General features: G+C 40.5%; 2 protein-coding genes across 8 annotated transcripts in view; one reads left to right on the forward strand and one right to left on the reverse strand.

Moving 5' to 3' along the window:
- The first annotated feature begins 600 nt into the window (after nucleotides 1–600).
- LOC107679610 (N-lysine methyltransferase setd6-like) lies at nucleotides 601–4,463 on the forward strand. Its single transcript, XM_016475208.1, has 9 exons — nucleotides 601–800; nucleotides 935–1,018; nucleotides 1,516–1,660; nucleotides 1,737–1,878; nucleotides 1,967–2,161; nucleotides 3,170–3,290; nucleotides 3,366–3,546; nucleotides 3,627–3,766; nucleotides 3,912–4,463. Exons 1-9 carry the CDS (start codon nucleotides 774–776, stop codon nucleotides 4,218–4,220), a joined length of 1,344 nt encoding a protein of 447 aa, XP_016330694.1. The 5' UTR covers nucleotides 601–773; the 3' UTR covers nucleotides 4,221–4,463.
- A 579-nt stretch (nucleotides 4,464–5,042) lies between these two features.
- The window catches only part of LOC107679599 (CCR4-NOT transcription complex subunit 1), a 27,381-nt gene continuing 10,113 nt past the window's right edge, over nucleotides 5,043–22,310 (reverse strand). For 3 of the 7 annotated variants that reach the window (XM_016475189.1, XM_016475191.1, XM_016475190.1), the window contains exons 9-49: nucleotides 19,567–19,693; nucleotides 19,073–19,186; nucleotides 18,812–18,982; nucleotides 18,574–18,701; nucleotides 18,245–18,485; nucleotides 18,037–18,156; nucleotides 17,782–17,904; nucleotides 17,136–17,287; nucleotides 16,893–17,043; nucleotides 16,587–16,788; nucleotides 16,347–16,469; nucleotides 15,802–15,926; nucleotides 15,425–15,711; nucleotides 15,244–15,322; nucleotides 14,883–15,113; nucleotides 14,639–14,779; nucleotides 14,362–14,541; nucleotides 14,153–14,269; nucleotides 13,936–14,046; nucleotides 13,746–13,823; nucleotides 13,483–13,660; nucleotides 13,259–13,407; nucleotides 12,865–13,161; nucleotides 12,640–12,780; nucleotides 12,405–12,509; nucleotides 12,196–12,315; nucleotides 11,916–12,110; nucleotides 11,535–11,677; nucleotides 11,337–11,445; nucleotides 11,092–11,261; nucleotides 10,764–11,004; nucleotides 10,391–10,654; nucleotides 10,108–10,271; nucleotides 9,684–9,801; nucleotides 9,316–9,417; nucleotides 9,053–9,226; nucleotides 8,806–8,955; nucleotides 7,113–7,293; nucleotides 6,901–7,033; nucleotides 5,988–6,122; nucleotides 5,043–5,906 (exon numbers count right to left, since the gene is read on the reverse strand). In XM_016475189.1, the coding sequence (XP_016330675.1) occupies nucleotides 5,828–5,906; nucleotides 5,988–6,122; nucleotides 6,901–7,033; nucleotides 7,113–7,293; nucleotides 8,806–8,955; nucleotides 9,053–9,226; nucleotides 9,316–9,417; nucleotides 9,684–9,801; nucleotides 10,108–10,271; nucleotides 10,391–10,654; nucleotides 10,764–11,004; nucleotides 11,092–11,261; nucleotides 11,337–11,445; nucleotides 11,535–11,677; nucleotides 11,916–12,110; nucleotides 12,196–12,315; nucleotides 12,405–12,509; nucleotides 12,640–12,780; nucleotides 12,865–13,161; nucleotides 13,259–13,407; nucleotides 13,483–13,660; nucleotides 13,746–13,823; nucleotides 13,936–14,046; nucleotides 14,153–14,269; nucleotides 14,362–14,541; nucleotides 14,639–14,779; nucleotides 14,883–15,113; nucleotides 15,244–15,322; nucleotides 15,425–15,711; nucleotides 15,802–15,926; nucleotides 16,347–16,469; nucleotides 16,587–16,788; nucleotides 16,893–17,043; nucleotides 17,136–17,287; nucleotides 17,782–17,904; nucleotides 18,037–18,156; nucleotides 18,245–18,485; nucleotides 18,574–18,701; nucleotides 18,812–18,982; nucleotides 19,073–19,186; nucleotides 19,567–19,693 (6,349 nt within the window). In that variant the 3' untranslated portion in view covers nucleotides 5,043–5,827. The remainder of the gene's footprint in view (nucleotides 5,907–5,987; nucleotides 6,123–6,900; nucleotides 7,034–7,112; nucleotides 7,294–8,805; nucleotides 8,956–9,052; nucleotides 9,227–9,315; nucleotides 9,418–9,683; nucleotides 9,802–10,107; nucleotides 10,272–10,390; nucleotides 10,655–10,763; nucleotides 11,005–11,091; nucleotides 11,262–11,336; nucleotides 11,446–11,534; nucleotides 11,678–11,915; nucleotides 12,111–12,195; nucleotides 12,316–12,404; nucleotides 12,510–12,639; nucleotides 12,781–12,864; nucleotides 13,162–13,258; nucleotides 13,408–13,482; nucleotides 13,661–13,745; nucleotides 13,824–13,935; nucleotides 14,047–14,152; nucleotides 14,270–14,361; nucleotides 14,542–14,638; nucleotides 14,780–14,882; nucleotides 15,114–15,243; nucleotides 15,323–15,424; nucleotides 15,712–15,801; nucleotides 15,927–16,346; nucleotides 16,470–16,586; nucleotides 16,789–16,892; nucleotides 17,044–17,135; nucleotides 17,288–17,781; nucleotides 17,905–18,036; nucleotides 18,157–18,244; nucleotides 18,486–18,573; nucleotides 18,702–18,811; nucleotides 18,983–19,072; nucleotides 19,187–19,566; nucleotides 19,694–22,310) is intronic. The other 4 variants (XM_016475194.1, XM_016475195.1, XM_016475192.1 and 1 more) reach the window with 4 other exon arrangements.

The raw sequence follows: 22,310 nt of genomic DNA on the forward strand, positions 1-22,310 counted from the left end.
GAAAATTACAGAAAGCTCTCATCTTTCTCAACCTCTCCTCTGTGCTGTTGGAGAAGCACAAGTTGAAGTTTCCTCATGAGTTTAACCCAGCCAACTTCCTGAATGAGCAGGCCTGGCCGAGAAGCCTGAGGCCTTTATGCCATTCTCTGTCGGTAAGATAACATTGTCTCTGTTTATACACTTTATTTTATTGTCATAGTGAATTTATGTCTGTGTTTACTTAGCAAAAAAATAAAAAATAAATAAATAAAATTAAGACACGTGAGTAATGTCAAATAATAAATATCTTAATAAATATCTTTTCAGGTCCTCACACCTGACTTGTTGAGGATCTGTAAATTGGACATATATATAATGGCAATGGTAAACAGTAAAAAGTGTTAAAAATTTAACTTTTTTTTTTTTTTACTTGCTGAATGTATATATATTTATATATTTACAATAGATTTATAATTAAATAAATGACAGGAAGAATCAAGCTTCAATTTAAAGTCTAAATCTTTTATATAGAGCATTTATATTGATTATTTATTAATTATTTAATTTTATTTACTTTTTTAATTCTGTAGTAGTAGTACTAGTAGTAGGGGGCGCCAATGCACATCAGGATTGTGTTTCTTTCTTTCAGCAGACATAGTGGAAGAAGAAGAAGCCGCCGAAGCTGCCCACATGGAGGCACATAGAATATAATCATTAGTGTATTCTTGTGTGGTTGTCATTACAAAACAATATATAGTTTAATATCTCACTAACGAGTTTGCGTTTAAAAAAAAATGGCGACAGGTGCAAAAAGGCCAAAGGTAAAAAAAAAAAAAATCCTCAAACTATCAGTTATTATAATTAATAGTTTAGATTCAAGTATTGCCTTTAGCTTGAAACAGAGTTATTGTGCTTATCCTGATGAGCCTTCAGCATACCATCATGTGTGTTTCAGACAGATGATGAGAACTGTGTGCTGGACCCCTTGAAAAACTTCTTGCAGTGGTGCGATAGTGTGAAGCTGACTCTCAGCGATAAGGTAAGCATGTATGTATGTATGTGTATTATAATTTTATAATTGCATGTAATTTTATGTATGTATGTATGTATATTATATATATAATTTTATATAAATTGATAAAAGCTTAATAATAATAATATATAATCAATTTTATTTTTGTATCGTTTATATAGTATTTTCGTATTAATATTTTGAATTAGCTTTTATTCCTGTATTTTCAGTTTTAGTAAAACTATTTTTGGTATCTTAAACTAAAATTTTCAGTTTAAGTTTAAAAAAATAGTAAAAATTGTTTTTTGTTCTTTTGTCATTTTTCAAGTTTTTAAAAAAATATAATTGTAGTACTTATATTTAGTTGTAAAGGCAACATTTCTAATTTTGTTTACTTTTTCACGATTACGCTTTTCATCTGTATTTATATTTTATTTCAAAATGCATGATTAGACAAGCTCTTGACATGACGATAAAACCCTACACTTGGAGAAACTAGGATTTACCCACATTCATTTCTTTAGGTGTACTTAAGTAAAGAGGGTACGGTAGCAGAATATGGCATGCTTGCCAAAGAGGACATTGAAGAGGGTCACGTCTTGTTCTCCATACCCAGAGAGGTTCTTCTGCATCAGGCCACCACTAAAGTTAAAAAGGTCCTTGAGGAAGGTATAAGAACATTCAGGTTTATTGAAATTCCACCTTCTATAGCAGGCTTGTAACCATATAACCATATGTTGTCTAGGGAAGAAGTCTTTGGAGAGCGCATCAGGCTGGGTTCCTCTTCTTCTGGGTCTCCTATATGAGTACACATGTCCACAATCCCACTGGAAACCATATTTGTCTCTCTGGCCAGACTTTAGGACACTGGATCAACCCATGTTCTGGTAGGTTGTGCTGTGAATATTTGCTGACCTTTAAGATACTCTTCAAGAGTCCTTCAGTTCTTTATGGTCACAGAGTGTTTTTTTGAAGGTCAGAAGAGGAGCGCGAGAAACTCCTGAAAGGCACAGGAATTCCAGAGGCTGTCGAAATGGATCTGAAAAAACTCCAGGATGAGTACAATAAGATAGTCCTTCCTTTCATGAAGTCCCATCCTGACCTGTGGGACCCTGAGAAGCACACGTTGGAGCTCTACAAGAGCCTGGTAGCATTTGTAATGGCCTATAGGTGAGATATCTAAGCTATTGGATTTGATTCAATTACATTTCTGATAATGTGAGGATTCTATTTAGGGATGCTCAATATATCGGTACCACATTAGTTATTGGCTGATATTTAAATTTAATGGTATAATATAAAATATCTCATTTTAATCTCTGTATAATAACTGTATATTATCTATACTGTATTTATATACAGTATTATAAATAATAATAATAAAAATAATAAATAACAATAATTATATATATGTATATGGATATGTATGTGTGTGTGTAACAGAAGCTTAATAATAATAATTAGTATTATTTATATACTATTATGGTATAAATACCAAATTGGTTATTGGACGATATTTGAAATGATAAATTGAATATTTAATTGTGCATGCTAATTTCTCCTAATTTTATATTTAAATTACATTTGCCATCATCTAATGATCATTACAATTTAATAACATAAACATAACACTAATAATGAAATAACTTTGTTATTTTTAATCTTTAGCTCTGAATGAATATTTATTTTTCATACTGGACATTATAATGCTGTGATGCCTAATTTCACTTTTAAATCCATTTATTTTATTTTTAATTTTTGTAATATTTAGACAAAATAGTAGAATTTTAATATTGGCCATTTATAGTGGTCGATGCTGATATCTTAAAGAGCAAGGTGGCCGATATAAAGCAGATATATATATAATATCACACTATTTCATTTTAAAGTTAGTAAAAAAAAACACATGTATAACAATTGCTGAAATGAAATTTGTATTTATTTTAAATAATATTTACTAAATTAAAAATAAATAATTTGCTGATATTTAAAAACAAAAGTCAAATATTGGCTGAAATATCGACCTTGCCGATATTTTGGTCGACCACTAGCCATTTGTTGGTTATTGATAATAACATGAAAATAATGATCTGCTTATCATATCAGTCAGAATGTATATATCAGTGTATTCCTTAATTTATTTGTAACATTTCCCAACGATTCTCAATATTTCCTCAGTTTTCAAGAGCCCGATGAGGATGAAGAAGAAGAAAAAGAACCTAACCCTCCAGTGATGGTGCCCATGGCTGACATGCTGAATCACATTTCCAAGCACAATGCCAATCTGGAATATACACCCGTATGTGGAGCAGATGTATCGCATTTTATTGTTTATTATGCTAGATGCTTAAAAATCTCACTCGATTTTGCACAGGAGTGTTTGAAGATGGTGTCCGTACTACCCATTGAAAAGGGCGAGGAGGTCTTTAACACCTACGGACAGATGGCAAACTGGCAGCTCCTTCACATGTATGGCTTTGCAGAGTCGTTTCCCACCAATAGCAATGATACTGCAGATATCCAGATGTCCAGTGTGTACAAAGCAGCAGTGCAAGGTGCGACTTTGTAGCCGTCTATAAAAAGTCAGTTACTTGACACAAGAAATACTTTTCAAATAAAGTTGTTGCGATTACAGCGGCACAAAGTGAAGCAGATCAAAAGCTCTTAGTGGACAAATGGAACATGTGTGAGATGGAGATTGTTGGAGAGGAAGGGGTCTTCGTCTTCGGCCAATCAGGCTGCCTTACTTACAGTGAGCTCTACACTACACTGAAGGTAAACATTTTATCCACATGACAAAAAGTCAATAATAAATTTGTTCCAACATTACCTGTTTCAGGTAAGTAATATAAATTTCATTTTATTTTATTTTCATTAATAGTTAAAACAACACTGATAATAATTTTTTGTTTCTGAGTAGGTCCTGAGCATGACGGTGCAAGATTTCGAGGAGTTCCGTGAAAACGAAGGCTGGGAGGAAGATGAAGAGGATGAGGATGATAAAATGGAGCAGGCCCTGAGTTTCGATGGACTGTTGGGGTTGTCAGCAGAGTGGAAATGGCTCCTGCACGCAGCTGCAGCTCTGACGCTGGACTCTTATTCTGAGGATGTAGAGACGGACAGGAGGCAGCTGGAGGAACTCAGCAGCAGAGAGAGGAGAGCTCTGCATGTGCGTTACGGTCAGAAGAGCATCCTACAGCGCTTACAACAGCTCACCAAAAAGTCTTAATGTACGGGTTTCACAAACATTCTTAAATGTCATGTGCTGACTGCATTCTGTAGTTGTCAAGAGAGAAAAGTCCTCAGCCGATATAGTGTAATTGAATTTGCAAACTGTATATAGTTTGTAAGTTTTTCCATTTTTGAATGCTGTACATTTTCCTTTAAAAAAAAAAATCATTTGGAATATTACGGTTCAGATTGTTTTAATTGTGTGCTGTTGTGGAAAGTAAAGGTGGTTTATTTAGCGCAACTTTTGGTGGGTTCAAGTCCATTCACATTTATTAATTTAGCAGACACTTTTACTAAATGAAATGAAGGCATGTTAGCATGAGTTTGAGCACGAGTTTCAAAATCATTCTGATGGTACACAGTTTTAGAAGGCTTGCTTTCCCACATCTGTTCTGCATGTAAGTTTGGCGAGTGGGTATGAAATTCTGCGAAAAGTCCGTATTGCTTTACGGGAGCATCAAATGCATGTGTACAACTACATATTGTAATTACAGTATGCTTCCCATTTTTGTCAATGCATGGAAAAAACATCCAGCTAATCCATTTATAAAAAACAAAACCACTTGTACGCAAGTCAAAATTACGCTTTGAGCATTCCAAAAGGACTTGAACATAGTGTTTCTGTTTAGAGTATGAAAAAACAATCTGTAAACAAAATTCATATCGTCTTCATCTGAATGGTCAGTGACACAAAAAAAAACGTTGTCACTTGAATGCTAAATGTTTAAAATAGTCAACAGGGACCAGAAATTGATCAAATAATGTTAAACCATACAACTCAATTTGTTTCAAATGCAAATGAAACGACAAGCAGGCGAAGTTGCAGTTCAAGTGTTTAATGCGGTAACTACAGAATGCATACATACAGGAAATAAGTAGCGGAACTAAAGGCAACTACAAAGTACTACAAAATACAACACGTGGACCAATACATTTACAAAACATTCGAAATCCTTACAAAATGAGCTGTATTGGTCCTTTTTGTTCTGCAAGATGAATCTTTGTACAAACTCCGAAGATCCAATTTACCAACAAATTTCTGAATATTTCCACAATTGTACAAGTGCCAGGGAGAACCTCCAACCCAAGATTTGTTTCCTCACAGGTGCAAACTAGTGACCCCCCCTGCAGTCCAGGACATCTGTCCGATCCTATCAGCTCACCACACTGATAGCTCTCCCCTTAAAAACCATAAAAAAAATAAAATAAAACAAGACGGCTTCCTTAGCTACTACTACCAAGCTTCCAAACAAAAGTCAATCCATCTTGAAGGCAAAAAATAATTTATGGAGAGTTAGGGGAAGCCAAACAGCAAGGAGTGAAATGTGCTCAAGCGTGTGCCTCACTTTTGACCAAAAAAAAAACAACAACAAAAACTCAATCTGCTCTTAAATGTCCCTTTTTAATATTTACATTGAACATTTGAACTTGTTGAGGGAGAAAAAAGAAAACCAAAAAGAAACTCGGGTCAGATGCTGCCCAGTGGAAGGTGAGCGGGAATCCAGTGCCGGCTGTGTGTCGATCAGACGTGCAGGGTGTTGGTGGGGCAAATGAAGGGTTGGGAAAGGGAAAGCTTTCTCTCGGCACAGGAACAGTTCCTGCAGCCTAACTAGCACCTGTTCCCTCCATCACCTGCTGGGCCTGCTTCTGCCCCATGCAGCACTGAGCCACCGACTGGAACAACCTGCACACAAAAAAACATGGAGACGCTGCAGTTTCTCTGTTGTAAAAATTGCAGAAAGATGTGTCATGTTGGCTCCCTTACTTCTCGATCTCTGGGGCACAGTGCACAAAATCATGGCTCCAGAATTTAAAGGCAGGGTTCTTGATCAGCTCAATAAAGGTGATGAGCAGACCCCACGGGTGTGGCCTGTTCACAATCAGCCTCTCCAGCAGGACCCTGCGTGACACGAGTAAGCCAGGGTTGTTATAGTTATTTAAAACATTAAAGTGTTATTTCAAAATACACATGAACAGAAATGAATTTAGAAATTAAACTTTTTCAGCTAGTTGCCAGGCAACATTCTCATTTTAGGTGTGTAACTTGATCTATTAAAACAAAAATGACAAATTACTAAAACTAATAGTATCTCAATGACATTAATAAGCCAATAGACAAGAACCTATAGTCAAGCATAGCACTTAAAATGGAAGTAAACTTCATTTATTTATTTTTTTTGGTAAAGCTTTACAATAAGGTTCTGTTCTGTTAACATTACTTACTGGAAATTAACAATGAAAAATAATTCTAAAGCATTTAGAAATGTTAATTTCAACATTTACTAATACATTATAAAAAAACTGTATATAATATTTAATAGACCTGAAGTAACAATGAACAGCTGTATTTTTATCAACTAATGTTATCAAAGATGAATAAATAATGTAACAAATGAACAGCTCATGGTTAGTTCATTTTAGTTATGCATTAACACTAACTAATGGGACCTTATTGTAAAGTGTTCCTGAATTCTTAATTATTTTAGTAATTTTTTAATAGCTAAATTTGTAAGGCAGCCTGTTCTGGGTTGGTTGGGCAAAGATTGAAAATGTAAAATGTTAAAAATGATAGTATCCATACAAACAATCACAATCATTCTTGTCAGTATGTATTTTAAATGGTAGTAAACACTACCAAGAGTTTAGACAGATACAAGTAATAAAATTCACTGCCATACCTGGTGATCTGCTCTTGAATGGCTTCAGCGTTGGCCTCGGCAAACAGATACAGCATGGTACAGCTAAAGTAGTGTGTGTGGCTGTTTGGATAACGCAGCTGATTGGCTATCGCATTCAGGAACAGATAGCGGCCTGGGAGGAGGAAAACAAGTCACAATGTGAACTAAAACTAGAGATATAAAAATTAATTAAAAAAAAATGTTCCCCTCACCCTCAGTGTCTAGATCAACTGCGAGGTTCTGGAAGATGTCCATGTGAGCCGAGTGAGTGATGGTGCTCATGGAGGGAGTGCTGCCCTTGTTGTGGATGTGGGCAATGGCCTGGGTTCCAACGTACAGCACCAGAGCATTGATTAGCTGAATGTTGTAGCGGTTGCCTGGCTCATTGGACACCTGAGTTAGAGTGCATTTGAATGAAAACATTAATTAAAATTAATCTAAATTTAAGGGTTTAGAATAGTGATCGACCGATATTGATTTTTTTTTATAACCGATACCAATTATTTGCATGTTTGTGTGCCTGATAACCGATATGCAGAACCGATATTTATTTACTGTTATAAAGTAAATAAATGACTGAGTGAAGTAAGAACATACTTCACTTTGGTTTTACCTCGTCAGTCATTTTTTTTTTTGTGTTAGAAATTAGCATTCTTTCATGTTAAATTTAATCTTCATATTACAACAATACAAAAACATTTTATTTATAAAAAGCATCAACAACACTAATATTAACAATAAGCAAAATAAATGTAAAATGTCTAATGTTTTCAAATGGAGAAAATAAATAAAGGACAGGAGTCATATCAACTTTTTTATTAAATTTTAAACTACAGTTTTAGTAGGTTTATTATCTATGCAGTTACACAGAACTATCCTCAAACTGCGATCGCTCGCGGAGATAATAATTAATTTTCATAGAGTTGTATTTTTTGTTTATTAGCGAAATAATGGTTATATAGTAAATGTTAATACAATTTAGGGTGTTTAAAACAAGTGAATCTTAGTTACATGCGGTGGCTGTGCTGGAGCATTTCCTGAGCATCAACCACATCAACCCGGTGAGTGAACAGCAATATGAAAGCGGCTTCAAGAGACTAATGATGAGAAAATATACAACAGAGAGAGAGAGAAGTAAATTCAGCACTTTCATTTCCAACTTGCGCTCATTCATGGCTGTATTATTTAACTCATGCAAAGTTACGTCTTTATTGGGAGAGGATCTTGACGGATTATCTACGTGACTCCGACTTCACGAGACTAACGATGAGCATAGACAACAGAGAGAGTGAGAATTCAATTCAGTGCTTTTATTTCCAACATGCGCTCATTCATGGCTGCATATTATTTAATTTAGGCAAAGTTACGTCTTTACTGGGACAGGACTTGACGGATTATTTTACATGACTCCGTGAGTTGGTCTATTTCTATTTGAGCAAAGCTGCATAAACTACATTATCAGCCATTTATGTAAGGCATCTAATTTGTGCATAAATGGCTGTTATGTTAAATAGTTTACTAACTACATCAAATCAAGTACCTGCACCACGCCGTTGTTGTCTCGTCTCCCCTCAGACACGCTGCAATGGCAATCCTGCACGCAATTCTCAAATCACCCACAAGATGGCGGCGTTTATCGGTGAAGCCGATATTACAAAACCGATATCAGATTATGGTAAAATGCTTCAATATCGGGATAATATTGGTAAATCGATATATATTGGTCGATCTCTAGTTTAGAATCCATCAACTTCATGTTCAGACTCGAAAAACCCCCGTAAAATTAGCCTCTCTGGATAGTGTTTATTATTAAATAAAAAAAAAAAAAAAAAGAGACCAAAAGTCAAATTACAAATAAAAAGATGAACAAAGGAGTCTGTTGTGATTCAGAGTGGCGCCCCCTACCTGCAGGTTGCTGCGCAGCTCAGAAAGAAAGGTGACAGGAGAACGGGTCTTGAGGTAGGAGTCAAGATCCTTCTTAAACTGGGACGGCATCACACCGGTGAAGTTAGTGAGGATGCGGGGAGCAATGTTGATCTCACTCAGCATATCCACCTGGCACAATATAACCACAAGCGTACTTGAAGTTATAGCTACATACTAAACCACAATGCATCACATCTGATATCAAATGTTATGTGCGACTCTCTACCTTCAGATTAGGGGTGAAGGGGTCTGGAAGCCTCATGTTGCGGGGGAAGGCACTCAGGATCAGGTTCCTCAGCTGGATGCAGTTAGGCGGGATGACGTCGCAGAAGCCATAATGGTAGTCGCACAGGAATTCGGGGAAGTCATGTAGCAGGACAAGCAGCACACGAAGTGTTCCCTTGGAGAATAGAGAGAAAAACAATGCAAGTCACAAACTGAGCTGAAGAACCACGAGACAGGCTTTCGAAGGCAAGACTGTGTTATTACCTTGTAGAGAATTTGCATAGGTTTGTTGAGTTCAACATTCCTTAGGAAGGGTGCAAGATATTTGAACAAGTCTATCAGCAGCTGGGCATACATTGGCCAACCCTGCGAAAGAGGAAAGAGATGTATAAGGCACAGAAAGTAGTCAGTGATTCACTGGTATGAATATAGGATGAGGACGGACATAAAGGGTGTCCAATCCTGCTCCTGGGGGGCCACTTTCCAACACAAATGCCTGGAAGTTTTGAATGATCCTAAAGACTCTGATTAGCTGTTTCAGGTGTTTAATTAGGGTCAGCGAAAATCTGCAGGAAGTTGCCCTCCTGGAGAAGAATTGGACACCCGATACATATCATGCAACAGACACAGACCTTCTGTTGCGGGGTATGTGCAAGCATCCTGGCAATGAAGATACGGTGTGAGATGAGCTCCAGCCAAGCATAGACAAAACCAGGTGCTTTAGTCGGCCTCAGGATGTGGAAGGTATTGCTGAAAAGAGACATTGCCCTTTAATACTCGTTCAAAGACTGATCACCAAAGTAAAGGTGCAGGCACATTAGCAACATTTCTTTGAAATTTCTCAAAAAAGGTCCATTATTTGTCAATAGAGTAGTGATGTATGAGGCAGAGCTCACACAAAAGTCACTCTCAAACCAAGCAGGTTTCTATTGGTAAATGCGACAAAGCTGCATGACCAACTTGAACTCACTGGTCCTATTGAAACAACTGGATTTCACCTGTGAAAATTTGCCAAACAATTATAGATGTGACCGCACATTAAAACGATTTGCTTACCAGAAGGCAGTGAGCGTCTGGAAGTTGATGGTCTCCAGCACATGCTCTGGTGCGTTAAGCTCCAGCAGGAGCATGATGAAGATTCTGTGGTACGGAAGCTGCTGGAACTCTGTCTGCCTCACATCGTGATCCTGGATCAATACACCCACCACAATGCCTAGAACCTGCACCATGACAAGAAAAGCAGCATCATTTATTTTTGGAGATCTTGATTAGTCAACATTGTAAGCATTCCAAAAAGAAAAGCAGCATTATTTTTTTTTGAGATCTTGATTGAAGTCACCATTGTAAGCATTCCAACCTTGTTGAGCAGGTTGATTTTGGTGACTGTGTTGGAGGCCTCTCCAGAGTGTTTGACAAGAAGCGCAATGAGCCGAACAAAAGCATCCAGGTTATGGTAGCACTTGGCCCTGATAATGGCGGGGCTGGTGGTTGGAAGCTGCTGTTCAGCTTGAGCACGGTAACTGATCTCCACACACATTTCTGTGCACAGCCGGAAGAAGCGAGTGATCAGGTCATCGGTCTTCAGGATGCCCTGCTGGTGCATCTGTGAGAGAAAAGGCATGTGCGACAATGAAATAATGCAGGTCAATTCTAGCCTTAAGAAAAACCAAATTGGGACTAGAAACTTTTGTATTTTAAGTGTTCTTGCTAACCTGGCCAACAAACGCAGAGAATGCCTTGGTGCTGTCTCTTCCTGCAGCTGCCGAGTGGTACAGGTTGACCCATTCTCTCAGCAGGTACTCTGCCTTCTCTCTAAGGCCTGGTGGGTCATCGTATTCAGAGGCTTGAGAAATCCCAGAGTGCATCATGAAGTTCGGCCCACCATGGTGACGATCGATCATGGCCTCGTAGTTGGAGCGGACAACATCCATCAGCTGGGGCAAACTAGGGGTTCCACAGAAGTAATTTCAGGTAACTTAAATTTTCAGTAACAAAACAGACATTCTGTTGCAGGGCCAGCAACATAAGCAGATGTCTTACCCTTCAGGAGCATTGGCTCTGGAGTGAGCGTTGGTCCTCATCAGCGTCTCAATGGTGTGGAAGAGATCTGCTTCAGTGATGTGACTCACGCTGCGTTCGTCAACCAGCAGGATCTTCACCAGCTGCATGGCGAATGCCACGGCCATGTAGTTGAGCCCATTCTCCATGGACTGAAAACACACTAGTGTAAGAATCCGCTCAATTCACAACAGTTTCCTTTTAAATCCTAGAGCCACTCTCCTCACCTGAGCCAGGTGTAAGTCATACTGTTGCATGTTGACCAGGTGGTTTCTGATGAGGAGCTCCACGGCCTCAACGTTGTACTTGTATTCATCTCTGCACTCAATCAGGCATCTGCCGGGGGCGTAGAAGAAAAGGTTAGGACCTCTGAGACCCATCTATGCTTGTGACAAATAAGTTTACGCCACAGATGTAGTACTGGCCTGGTGATTTGTTTGTTGCACCACTGTGGGCCGTAGGCACGACCATCCTGTAGGGCTTTCAGCACCAGCAGATGGCACTCCCTGTAGCTTAGCAGCAGATCAGGATCAGCACCACTGGTGGCATCAAGCAGACCCTCCACAGCCTGAGTGGAGGACAAAAGAGTGAGCACAAAAGAGATTTGTTAGATTTAAGCTGAGATCATATAGCAGGGATGTGCAATCCTGCACATTTCTAGTGATCCTGAAGACCCTTAGAAGCGGTTTCAGATGCATTTAATTAAGATTGAAGCTAAAGTCAGAACAGTGGCACTCCAGGAGCAGGAATGAACAACACTGCCATATAAGGTTATCCTGAGGTTTTTCTCCCAGAGTGTCTCTAACCTTTTGCAAAAGGCCCAGGGCAGCGATGCCATCACGGGAGTTCCTAGCCAAGACAACGGCCTCCAGAAGGCTGCGTATGGCCTGGGTCTGCGGGTTCATGGCCAGCGCAGGTGGAATTGCGTGCAGGTGCTGCTCCAGGTCCGAAATGCACTTATCGTAGATGTGAGCCACATCATCAGTGGGCCATGCCTGTTGCTGCAATACAGAAAAGATAACCTTCGAGTTACTTAACCAATGTGACAACCAAAGACGATCTCTACAAGGATTTTAGGGTCTGTACCTTCATTGGTTGGGCAAGGAAACCAGTGGGCTGAGACAGGTCGTTACTGGGTAGGAAGCCTGGAACATTTCGGGCGAACTCCTCATAAACAGCCAGCTGTTTAGGATCTACTCCACCAACCTGGAAAAAAAAACAGCAAGTCAGAATCAAACATTGTCATACAGAATAGTAAATCATCGACCCAATGAGAGTTTGCAAAGAGCTCTCACCTTCAGTCTGATCTGCTCTGGCATGCGCTCAGCCTGATAGGTGAGCACCATGGGGTCACAGTAGCGACGGCCTTCTTGGCGAGCGTGCTTCCTCAGCTCGAATTCCTGCAAAACAGAAATTGTGTCCAAATCAGACTTTTTTTTTTGGCTGTATGATATTACATGACCACGCTACATATCACAAGCAGCTGTTCCTCAACTGGTGTAATAATTAGGACAGTGTGCAGGGACTCACAGTTGCTAGTCTCTTGTCCATCTCAGGTCCAGCTTTCTCCACTGCTGTCTTCTGGATAAAGCAACAAGCAAGCTCACAGTTGTCCTGTGCGATGCGAGCAGCTGCCTCTTCCATCATCTCTCTCTGCTGGGGTGTGGGAGCCTGAAACGAACATGCTCAGTGAGTCAAAATGCTGAAAATGCATTGATTTTGTGTGTCAGGATTGAGTCGAAAATATTTCCCTACCCTAAGAGCTGCAGCAAAGCTGTTCTTCAGGTTGGTGGCGATGCTCATGAGCAGCGGCTCTCTGCAGGTGATCATGGCCATGCCGGCAGTCAGGTTACGCATCATGTGGTGGGCGGCCACACGCATGTGAGACTCCTCAGAGTCAAGTGCGAAGTCCTTCCTGACTATTTGCTCACAGGTGGTCATGGCGATCTTGATGGATCGGTCCACCACTGGGTGCACCAGTTCCTGTACAGCACGCTCAATTGCTGGTCTTACACACTGTTTCAGCTGAGGGTGGGCCTGCAGTAGTGGGATCTACACACACACACACAAAAAACGAGGAAAAAAATGAGAACTTTTGAAAATAAAAAGTTAAAGGTAATAAAAAGTCTCGGTAGAGCGAGAGACTAACGTTAATATTGATGTTGATGTGCGGAGCCAGGCCAGCCAGGGCGTACACATTGATGTCATGGTAGCTGAATTGTGGTGTGGGCGGCCCAGTGGCCGTACAGGTCGTGGTGGTGGCTGGAGTTGAGGGAGCAGCTGTAAATGGAACAGAATCTACTTCTGGTTAAACAGGAAACGGAAAACTGGAAAAAGCATGCACCTTACAACGTGCCTGTTTCAGTGTTATACCTGTTGTAACTATAGGAAGCAGCTCTTCAGGAGGCTTGGTCTCTTTCTTTGGTGCAGAGAGCTGCTCCTCCAAGTTCTTCAGCTTCTCTTTGTCTCTCAGTAGGTTTCCTGGTTTCAGCTCACTGATATCCAAAGACAGATTCTTGCAGAGCACCTCAATCTCAAACTTGAGGTTAAGCTGTAAAGAATTATGGGACTGAGTGAAAACTACTCCACTGGAAGCTTATGTACCATAAGTTTAGCGTCAATGAGAAGTGACTGACCTTTAAGTCATGTTCCTGGTGGAGCTCAGCCAGTACATTCATGATGCCCATGGTCCAAGGGTTCTGCGGTCTGAAGATCTACAAAACAGGGCACCAATTGTTAAAAGAGGATATGTCCTGATGTTTGCAAAACTGGCCCACACTCAACACCTGACAGCAAAATTAGGAGAGAAAATTGCATGATTATTACCACACTCCGCAGACTTGATTCCAAGACTTTGGCCACAAAGGGGACGACATACAGTAACTCCTGTTGGCCTTTCACATAAGCCTCTAGCAAGAGAGATTTCAGCTCCAGGTCCTATAAAAGCAAAACATTAATGCAGTTACACAGCAGGTATAACAATGAATTGGATCCTTCTACAAACGTTTCAAGCTCAGGTGATGGATAATAAAATATAACTCACTGTGTACAGGATGGGTTTGTTTTTAGCTAGGGTGATCATTCCAAGCCAGTGACCCAAATTCTTCAGCAGTGATCGATCTGAGAAGTTAGCAGCTGCCTTATCAGAGGTAAGAAGGACCTGAGAAACAAAATGGGACAACATTAAGTCATCATAATATAGGTATACTTAGGTTTTGTGACTTTAATAATGTTATATTTCAAGAATATTACCTTGATGTTTCTGTACGTCTCATTGAGAACCATCTTAACAAACTCTGGGTTTTTCAGTGTGTCCAGGAAATTAGAATACAGGCTGTGGAAGTTAGGCTCAATGCTGACACGCTTCATAACCAGGTACTGAGAGACCCAGGGCATGAATTCTTCTTTTACAGTCTCTTTCAGCTCCTCCACCTTCAAAAACACAGCAAAAGATGATTTAGAAGGTAAAAGCACAAACTTATGATATATAACTTAACATGCCAAAGATATAGATTGTAAGAACAATCACCTTTTGGGTCATGTTTGATTGGGACAAGTTGTTGAAGATGAACGCAATCTTCTCCTGAACATTCTCTGGGGGCTCAACGATCCTTTCAGTCTGGTCTGTAGCCACTAACAAGGTGTCAATGTTTGTGGTGTTGATTGAAGGCTGTGGAAGAATTTAAATAATCAAATAACACAGAGATGAGTCCATCTTAGTCCAATAGTACATTTCGGAAAATGACAATGGAATAGTGACTGTGTTCACTCACTGGCACGTCTTTCTTCGGTCCAACAGCTGTAGGTCTCGTGATGGTTGTGGTTTTGGCAGCGGTGGTGGTTGTGATGGCTGTGGTCACTAAGGTGCTGGCCAGGCCAGGTTGTGGGGCTTTGGGGGTCTGAGACTGAGCTTGAGCCTGGGCTAAAGCCAGGCTGCCAGGGGTAGTAATGGAGCCTTGCATCTTCACAGGAGGGTCTCTGGACTGCTGGCCATACTCTATATACTATTCACAGAAAATGAACAACATACAACAGCAGACTTACTTAGCTGAATGTTTAACAAACTAGTGTAGAGTGAGATATTGCAGGAAAATGCTGTGGGCATGACCAAAATAAAATGAAAAACTAGGTTACCTCTTGTAAATGGTGCGGAAACTGCAGGAAATGGGCTATTGATGCCAAGTGCTGACAGTACTGGGGATAGTCCTTCAGTCTGTGGAAGAGAGTGGTTCAGATTTAAAAATTCAGTATATCAAGATATAAATTAAATCTTTTGTTTGGTGGCTGTGAAACAAAGACAAACTACTGGCAGTACCTATTTTTAAATCTATCTAGTGCAGCGATCCCAAAGTAATACATCTTTGATCCGAAAGGTTTGCGTAAGGCTTCCAGGACATATCGTAAAGCCAAGCCCAGCGCCATGTACGTGACCAGGCCCTTCTCAATGATCCCCCCGAAGAGGCAAGCGGTGATGTGCAGTTCTTTATCTGGATACTGAGGGAAGAATCGGTACTCCTCGAACAGATTCCTCAGCATGCAGTTAAAAACTTCCCGTTCTCGCTTGATGTTTGAGTCCTTAAATCTCTGCAGCATTTCCAGCACCTACATTGAAAGAATGACTTAGAAATTAGCGTTAAGGTATTAAGAATGAACAAAAGCACCATTCTACTCTGTTACTTCTGTCCATCTCACCTCATCCACGGACATTGTGGGGTGCGGCGGATGGTTGTAGATACGCTGGAAGTAGCTATTTGCCTCATCGTCTATCTCCTTACTAAAGTGCTGGTTTGCCTCGGGCCACACCTGAGAGAGGTCAGCTATAACAAAGGGGGGAAAAACTGTTACAGCACTTTATGCATTTAAAAATCACTTCATTTGTAAAAAATGCAAATTGCAAAATGCAATGACTAAAGCGCAAATTCTGAAAAAAATAAAATAAACAGAAGTTCCAGGCAAACAGTTTGTTTTCCTTCATATGTCTGATGGAAGAAAACATTTACACACGGATCCAATCTGGTTGCCAAGAACATCTTGCAGTAATGTAGACTGACCTGTATTTCCTCTTAGGTTCTAATGACATTTTTGGCTCAGAGATGAAAATGACAGAAATAAAAGTCTCTGAAATACGTGTCAAAAGGACTTTTGTAAGGCTCCAAGTGCCAGTTTTGAGAGGAAATACAGCTTGAGGCGCCTGGCACTCTTTCAGCCACACCACCACTTACAGGCCTTCATCTTACTCTGCTGGAAGGTGGGCGGGTTCAGCCCTGGTGTGCTCATCTTCCTAGTGCCGAAGGGGTCACTGCTGACGGCGGGCATGCCCAAACCTGAGCCAATCCCAGTCAAGCTTGTACTCAGAGGACCTAGAGAAGCAATTCAAGAAACTTCTAATGCATTTGTAATTGAAAATAAACTGAAAAACAGTACAGCATCACTAGGTTCTAGATCAGAGTTTCTAACTCCATAAAGTCTCATGGTACCTTGGAGCTGAGAAGAGAGGGGGTTGATTCCTGGGAAAGCTGTGCTGGGGTTCGGGTTGGGCAGGTTTGAGAAGGCTTTGGCTGGGGACTGGGGGTTACTGAAGGCAGAGCCCTGCAGGCTGGGGAATCCTTGGATGCTCGGGGTGTGGGAGGTGGACGTGACACCTAGACTCAAAGAGCCCATCGCAGAGAGAGGATCCATCTGAAATACAACAGAACAGATTTGAGTACAACACAATCAGAATACAGTTCAGGCAGTCTTGACACTAACTTGCCATCTTATTGAGCAGGTAAAGCCACAGTTACCTGCACAGGTGAGATAGCATCTAAGCTGCTGGTGCTGGGAGCTCGTCCCTTTGGCAAGACTCCTGGTGGCGGCTGCCGGGCCTTGTTCATCACATTGCTACAGTTGGCCACCATAGTCAAGATTGTCTCTGACAGCTCTTGAGACACACTCCTGCTCAAAGAAGCCAACAAAACCAAGTGTTTAACTTCAACCCAAGCATTTCCTAAAATGCATAAAAACGTGCAAAACTTCTATATACGCACCCAGCACAAGACTGCAGACATGCAAGCATGGTAGCCAGTGTTTCAGGAGGAAGTTGAGCACTTTTTGGCTGGTCTTTCTCTGGGGCCAAACCACCCATGATAGAGGGACAGCGTCTCTTCAGGAATGTGACACATGCCTGGATGAATGGTTCCTAATGGACAAACACAGGACACATCAGTGTTCACGTACATTTGCTTAGAACTCAAAATACACTACTGTTCAGAAGTCTGGGGTCAGTAAGATTTATTTATTTATTTATTTTTTAAAGATGAATACTTTTATTCAGTAAGGACAAATTAAACCTCAAAAATTAACAGACATTTATAATGTTACAAAACATTACTCTTTCAAATAAAATTAATGCTGTTCTTTTGAAATATTCAACGAAAAACAAACTAAAGTATCATGGTTTTTATTCAAATGTTAAACAGCACAACTGTTTTCAACATTGATAAGAAAATGTTTCTTGAGCAGCAAATCAGCATATTAGAATGATTTCTGAAGGATCATGTGGCATTGAAACCTGGAGTAATGGCTTCTGAAAATTCAGCTTTGCCAACACAGAAATAAATTACATTTAAAAATAGATTTAAATAAACTGCCTCAAACTTTTGAACAGTAGTGAAAATATGAATGCTCACTTACCCCATGCTCTCGTATTTTGTCAGTGAGCCATTTGTCAAGTTTGAGGTATTCACGGCGAGAGGCAAGTGCAGCAAGGTCAATAACAAAAGCAAATGGAGTACCATTCAGCAGCATCGATAGAGACTGCAATGCACAAAAACAAGAGCATTTAAAATGTTAAAGTCGTTTTTTTTTATTTTTTTTTTATAAGAACTGGTTCTCAGTCCCTAATCCTATTATCTACTCCTCATGACAGCAGGGGCAGGAGACAAGTACCTTCAAGTCCTGAGCCACATCCAGGATGCGAGATAGCTTGGCCTGGTCGTATTGCTCTCCTCTCATGTACCACTCGGCCATAGAGTGCATGATCAGCTGGCGGATGGAGGGGGACTGGCCCTGAAAACGTAACCCAGGCACATATTAGTACAAAGTGACACCACAACAGAACTTTGTGACTCTTCAAACGGTTGTCAAATCCACCCACCTGTCCATGCCAGGCATAGTGCAAGATGATGGCAGAGTTGGGGTGGTTGCCCAGGAAGATGGGCATGAGGGTAGAGATGAGCTCATGACGCAGGGTGTGCCAGGAGGTGCTGATCTGCAGAAGTGCCAGCACTAGCATGTCCGGGCAGTGCTTGATGGGGAAGCTGAAGAGCTGCTTCACCTGTTCATAATGCCCAACTTCAGAGAGGCGCAAGAGGCTTTCCACTAGGTCCAAGCTCTTCCTGTTGACCAAAGCAAAAGGAGAAGATATAAAACATACAGACAGAGAATCTAGAACAACTAGATAGCCTTAAATTGATCAAGACTTACCATGTGGCTATTTCTCTGTTGTCATCCTCAGGTGGGGCCTTCAGGATGTCAATGGCAACAGTATGACAGGGATAGTCGGCAAAGCAGAACACTTCAGGACTCATCAGCGAGTGCTGAATGAATGACAGCTGGAGAACACAAAAGAGCAGGACTTCAATATGCTACTTCATTTCCAATGCAAAGTTCTAAAAAAAGTTTAATCTGATTTGGCGATTTTCAAACTAAGACTTTTTTCTACCTGTCCTTCTGCATGCTTCCATGGTCTGTAGATGAGATCCACTGGGAACACCTCCATTCCCAGACCCCTCTGGATCCCATAGACCACTATCTGAAGCCCCTTACTGTCACGGATCAGGAAGCCTGGGTGGTCCAGCTCATAGGTCACCTCTTTGAAATTCAGATTGGGGTTCTGAAAAGAACAAGCAGTTAAACAAATTAAGTTTTGGTCTGCTAACTAACATTTGATCCGGTAATGCATCTAAAACAAACAGAGCCTTACCACTTCTTTGACCACATCAATTAGAACTTCAACATTCCAGGTGTGAGACTGAGAGCCGTCACTCTTGTCCTTCCCATCACTCCAGATCCCACCGCCCACTGGATTTGAGATGGACTATAAATAAAGAGACAAACTAGTTATTCAAACCTGTTCAGACACCCTAATACTTTAACTCAAACTTTGTTACGTAGCCAAAACCAGGCCCAGACAGACAACTAGTGTTATTTTTGTTATTTATATACTATTATGGTATTTAATAATTTGAACTTTACAGTTTTCATTTTAATTTTAAAATAAATTTTAGTAATTTTGTTCTATTGTCATTTTATATTATATATAGTTTAACAAACCTATTCTCATGCCATACCAACATTTCTATTACTGTATTTTGATTACAGTTTATTTTACTTTATCATCATTACCAGAAACACACATTTTTTAATACACTATATTAAAAATTACAGTCAACAGTAACAACACTGCAGGGAACATACTTGTAGGCCGATGCCATCGGACAGCCCGGAGTGAGTGCGGGCCATCATGCCCAACACTCTGGCCACCTGACTGGCAGTCACCTCTCGCACACCATACTGCAGGATTATGTTCCTGCACTCATCAGGACTGGGGAAACACACAATCAATCAATAAATACATGGGAATCCCTTTAAATGAACAGCATCGATAGTACACATTAGGCTGTTATTCAAGTAAATTTGTCATTTACGTTTTTTCCCCATGCAACTCAAAAGAAGACTTTCTTATTAGGGGTGCTCCGATTGATCGGCTACCAATCACTATTGGCCGATAACCGCTTTGGGATGTTTGATCGGCGGTCTCTATAAAGGCCGAACTCATAAACCGATCTCAAGCTGATGACGCGCCTGCCGTGAGAGGTTTGGCACGACATGCAGCGGCACCGTCTCAGTCTCTGTCCGGCGCGGGTGAAATAAATATAATGCTCAAGGTAGTGCTGGGCGGTATGACCAAAAATGTTTATCACAGTATTTTTCAAAATTATACCGGTTTCACGATACATGACGGTATTTTTTTTTTCATGCATGACCGGGTGTTAACCATATTTTCTACTGATTAAGAGAGTAAATACTGCAGTATATTGACTTAGAATGCCCTATTTTACTGTCATGATGAGTGAATATTGTCAAAAAATACCACACTAAATAGTGACTAAACACGACTCCTTTTAATACATGTTAACCAGGAGTCACTCTCATTTATAATCGCGGCATCGTCTGATAAAATCAACATGCATCTACACTAAAGAGCGTTTTGGCTATATTACTTTTTTGTCTCATGCAGCTGAGCGTCTGAGTAACAAACTAAAAAAAAAACAACAAACAAAAAAGTGCATGTGATATTAACAGACGAACTACGCTAGTGCAACAGTGAAAAGGGACCCCTTTCAAACAGTGTCGCGTTGCGAACGTTGTTTAAGCCACATACACCGGTATTGCAATATTTTAAAAATTCACATCATAACAAAAATAAACACCAGTATTCGGTATGAACCAGTATACCGCCCAGCACTAGCTCAAGGTGAGGTACAATTCATATTTCTTCATTAAATAAGTTGTAAAGTAATTTGAAAACTTTCTGAGACAATTTCACAAACAGCGTGAATCACCGCGCGCTTTCTCTCGCTCTCAAAATGTGCAAATGGCTTCAAATCACCACACATCGCGTCTGTCTATAAAGCGAGCTGCACGCTGCACAGTTGACAGGAATTGTCACTTGCACAATCGAGGCAGTGTTGTCATTAAAGTTTATAAATTGCATTTCTTTTTAATTCTTGCCAGTGTTTAACCATTCAGCGCTCGCGCACTCTCCTGGAGACTGTGCACTCATGCACACTCGCAGCGCACACACATAATGCCAGGTTCACACGTACTCCGTTCGCAGTGCGTAGGCCTATGTGGTGCGTATTTTTACCGCGCTCATGATAACGGATTTTAAAGCGATCACACTGCACACGGTTGCGGTCCGGCAGTGCATACCATAAGCAGTCTGCAGCAGTGCAGCGAATGACTCCACACCGAGTTTGCTGCACGTGCTGAACTAAAGTGACAGCGCATGTTTTGCGGTAAATATGAAAACGAAAATGTAGTAATTACACCATAAATGCATAAAGTCTGCTGTGTTTCACAGTCAACACATATGGGTTTTTGGCAAGGTTTAAAGGAAAAGAGCACTTTTAGATAAACAAGGCAATAATAGATGGCATGGCACTCGTGGAGGCAGGAAAACAAAGTTCTTTATGAACCGCGGGATTGCTTGTAATAAAGATTTAAATGCAAAAGAAAAGGCAGTAGAGCTGACTGTTTCTGTCAATGGTAAGTTTTAAAGGTGACATATCATGAAAATCTGACTTTTCCAGGTTTTAAGTGCTATAATCAGGTCCCCAGTGCATCTACCAACCAAGGAAACGTGAAAAAGATTAATCCAGAAACTTTGTTTTGGGAAGCCTTTTTCTGCAAGCTTCTGAGAAACCGAGCGCGTCTGATTTCGCTCCCTTGGTGACGTGGCAAAGGGATCTCATTATAATATTACCGCCCCTTAATCTGTAAGTTTACACCCAAGGTGCCGTTATTGTGTTTTCGCAAGCGACAACAGTGTATTAGTTCTAATGCCATGGCGAAAGTTTAAGCAAAACATGCTAACTGTTCTGTCTTTGGCTGCACAGACGAGCACAGAACACTACTGTCCCAGCCTCAAAGGAGACAACAGAGCAGTGGATTTATCAATTTATTTACCATATATTGCTGCTGCCACACAGATCTAAAACAAACATGCGATTTATTTCCCAGCTGTTTACATTCACAGACATAACTGACTGTTTTTGTAACTCGTGTGTTTTTAACGTAAACTTGTGTGTGAAGGAGAACTTAGTTTAGTACTCCCATGCTGTGACAGCCGCTTTCTGTCCGTGTGCTTCGGTTGTGTGCGCTCAGAAAACCGTATATCAGAAGTTTAAACTCATATGGTTTAAAACTCTTGATTTCAGCGCGATAAACATGATAATCAGAACCACAACAGATGTTTTCTGGAAAAGGGAGCAGCAGCTCATTTGCATTTAAAGAGACAGGCCCAAAAAAACAGCGTGTTTCTGCTTTCTGCTTCAACAGGCATTTTCAAAATGATATAACAAATGATCTGTGGAGTATTTTGAGCTGAAACTTCAAAGACACATTCTGGGGACACCAGAGACTTATATTACATATTG

Source organism: Sinocyclocheilus anshuiensis, unplaced genomic scaffold (genome assembly GCF_001515605.1).
Source record: "Sinocyclocheilus anshuiensis isolate Anshui unplaced genomic scaffold, SAMN03320099.WGS_v1.1 scaffold288, whole genome shotgun sequence".
Classification (NCBI taxonomy): domain Eukaryota; kingdom Metazoa; phylum Chordata; class Actinopteri; order Cypriniformes; family Cyprinidae; genus Sinocyclocheilus; species Sinocyclocheilus anshuiensis.

What these genes read in the sequence shown, in the direction of transcription:
- LOC107679610 (XM_016475208.1), top strand. Translation starts at nt 774, where the DNA reads ATGGCGACAGGTGCAAAAAGGCCAAAG. An exon ending in CAGGTGCAAAAAGGCCAAAG is followed by an intron (nt 801 to 934) that starts GTAAAAAAAAAA and finishes TGTGTGTTTCAG; the next exon opens with ACAGATGATGAGAACTGTGT. An exon ending in GTACAAAGCAGCAGTGCAAG is followed by an intron (nt 3,547 to 3,626) that starts GTGCGACTTTGT and finishes TTGCGATTACAG; the next exon opens with CGGCACAAAGTGAAGCAGAT.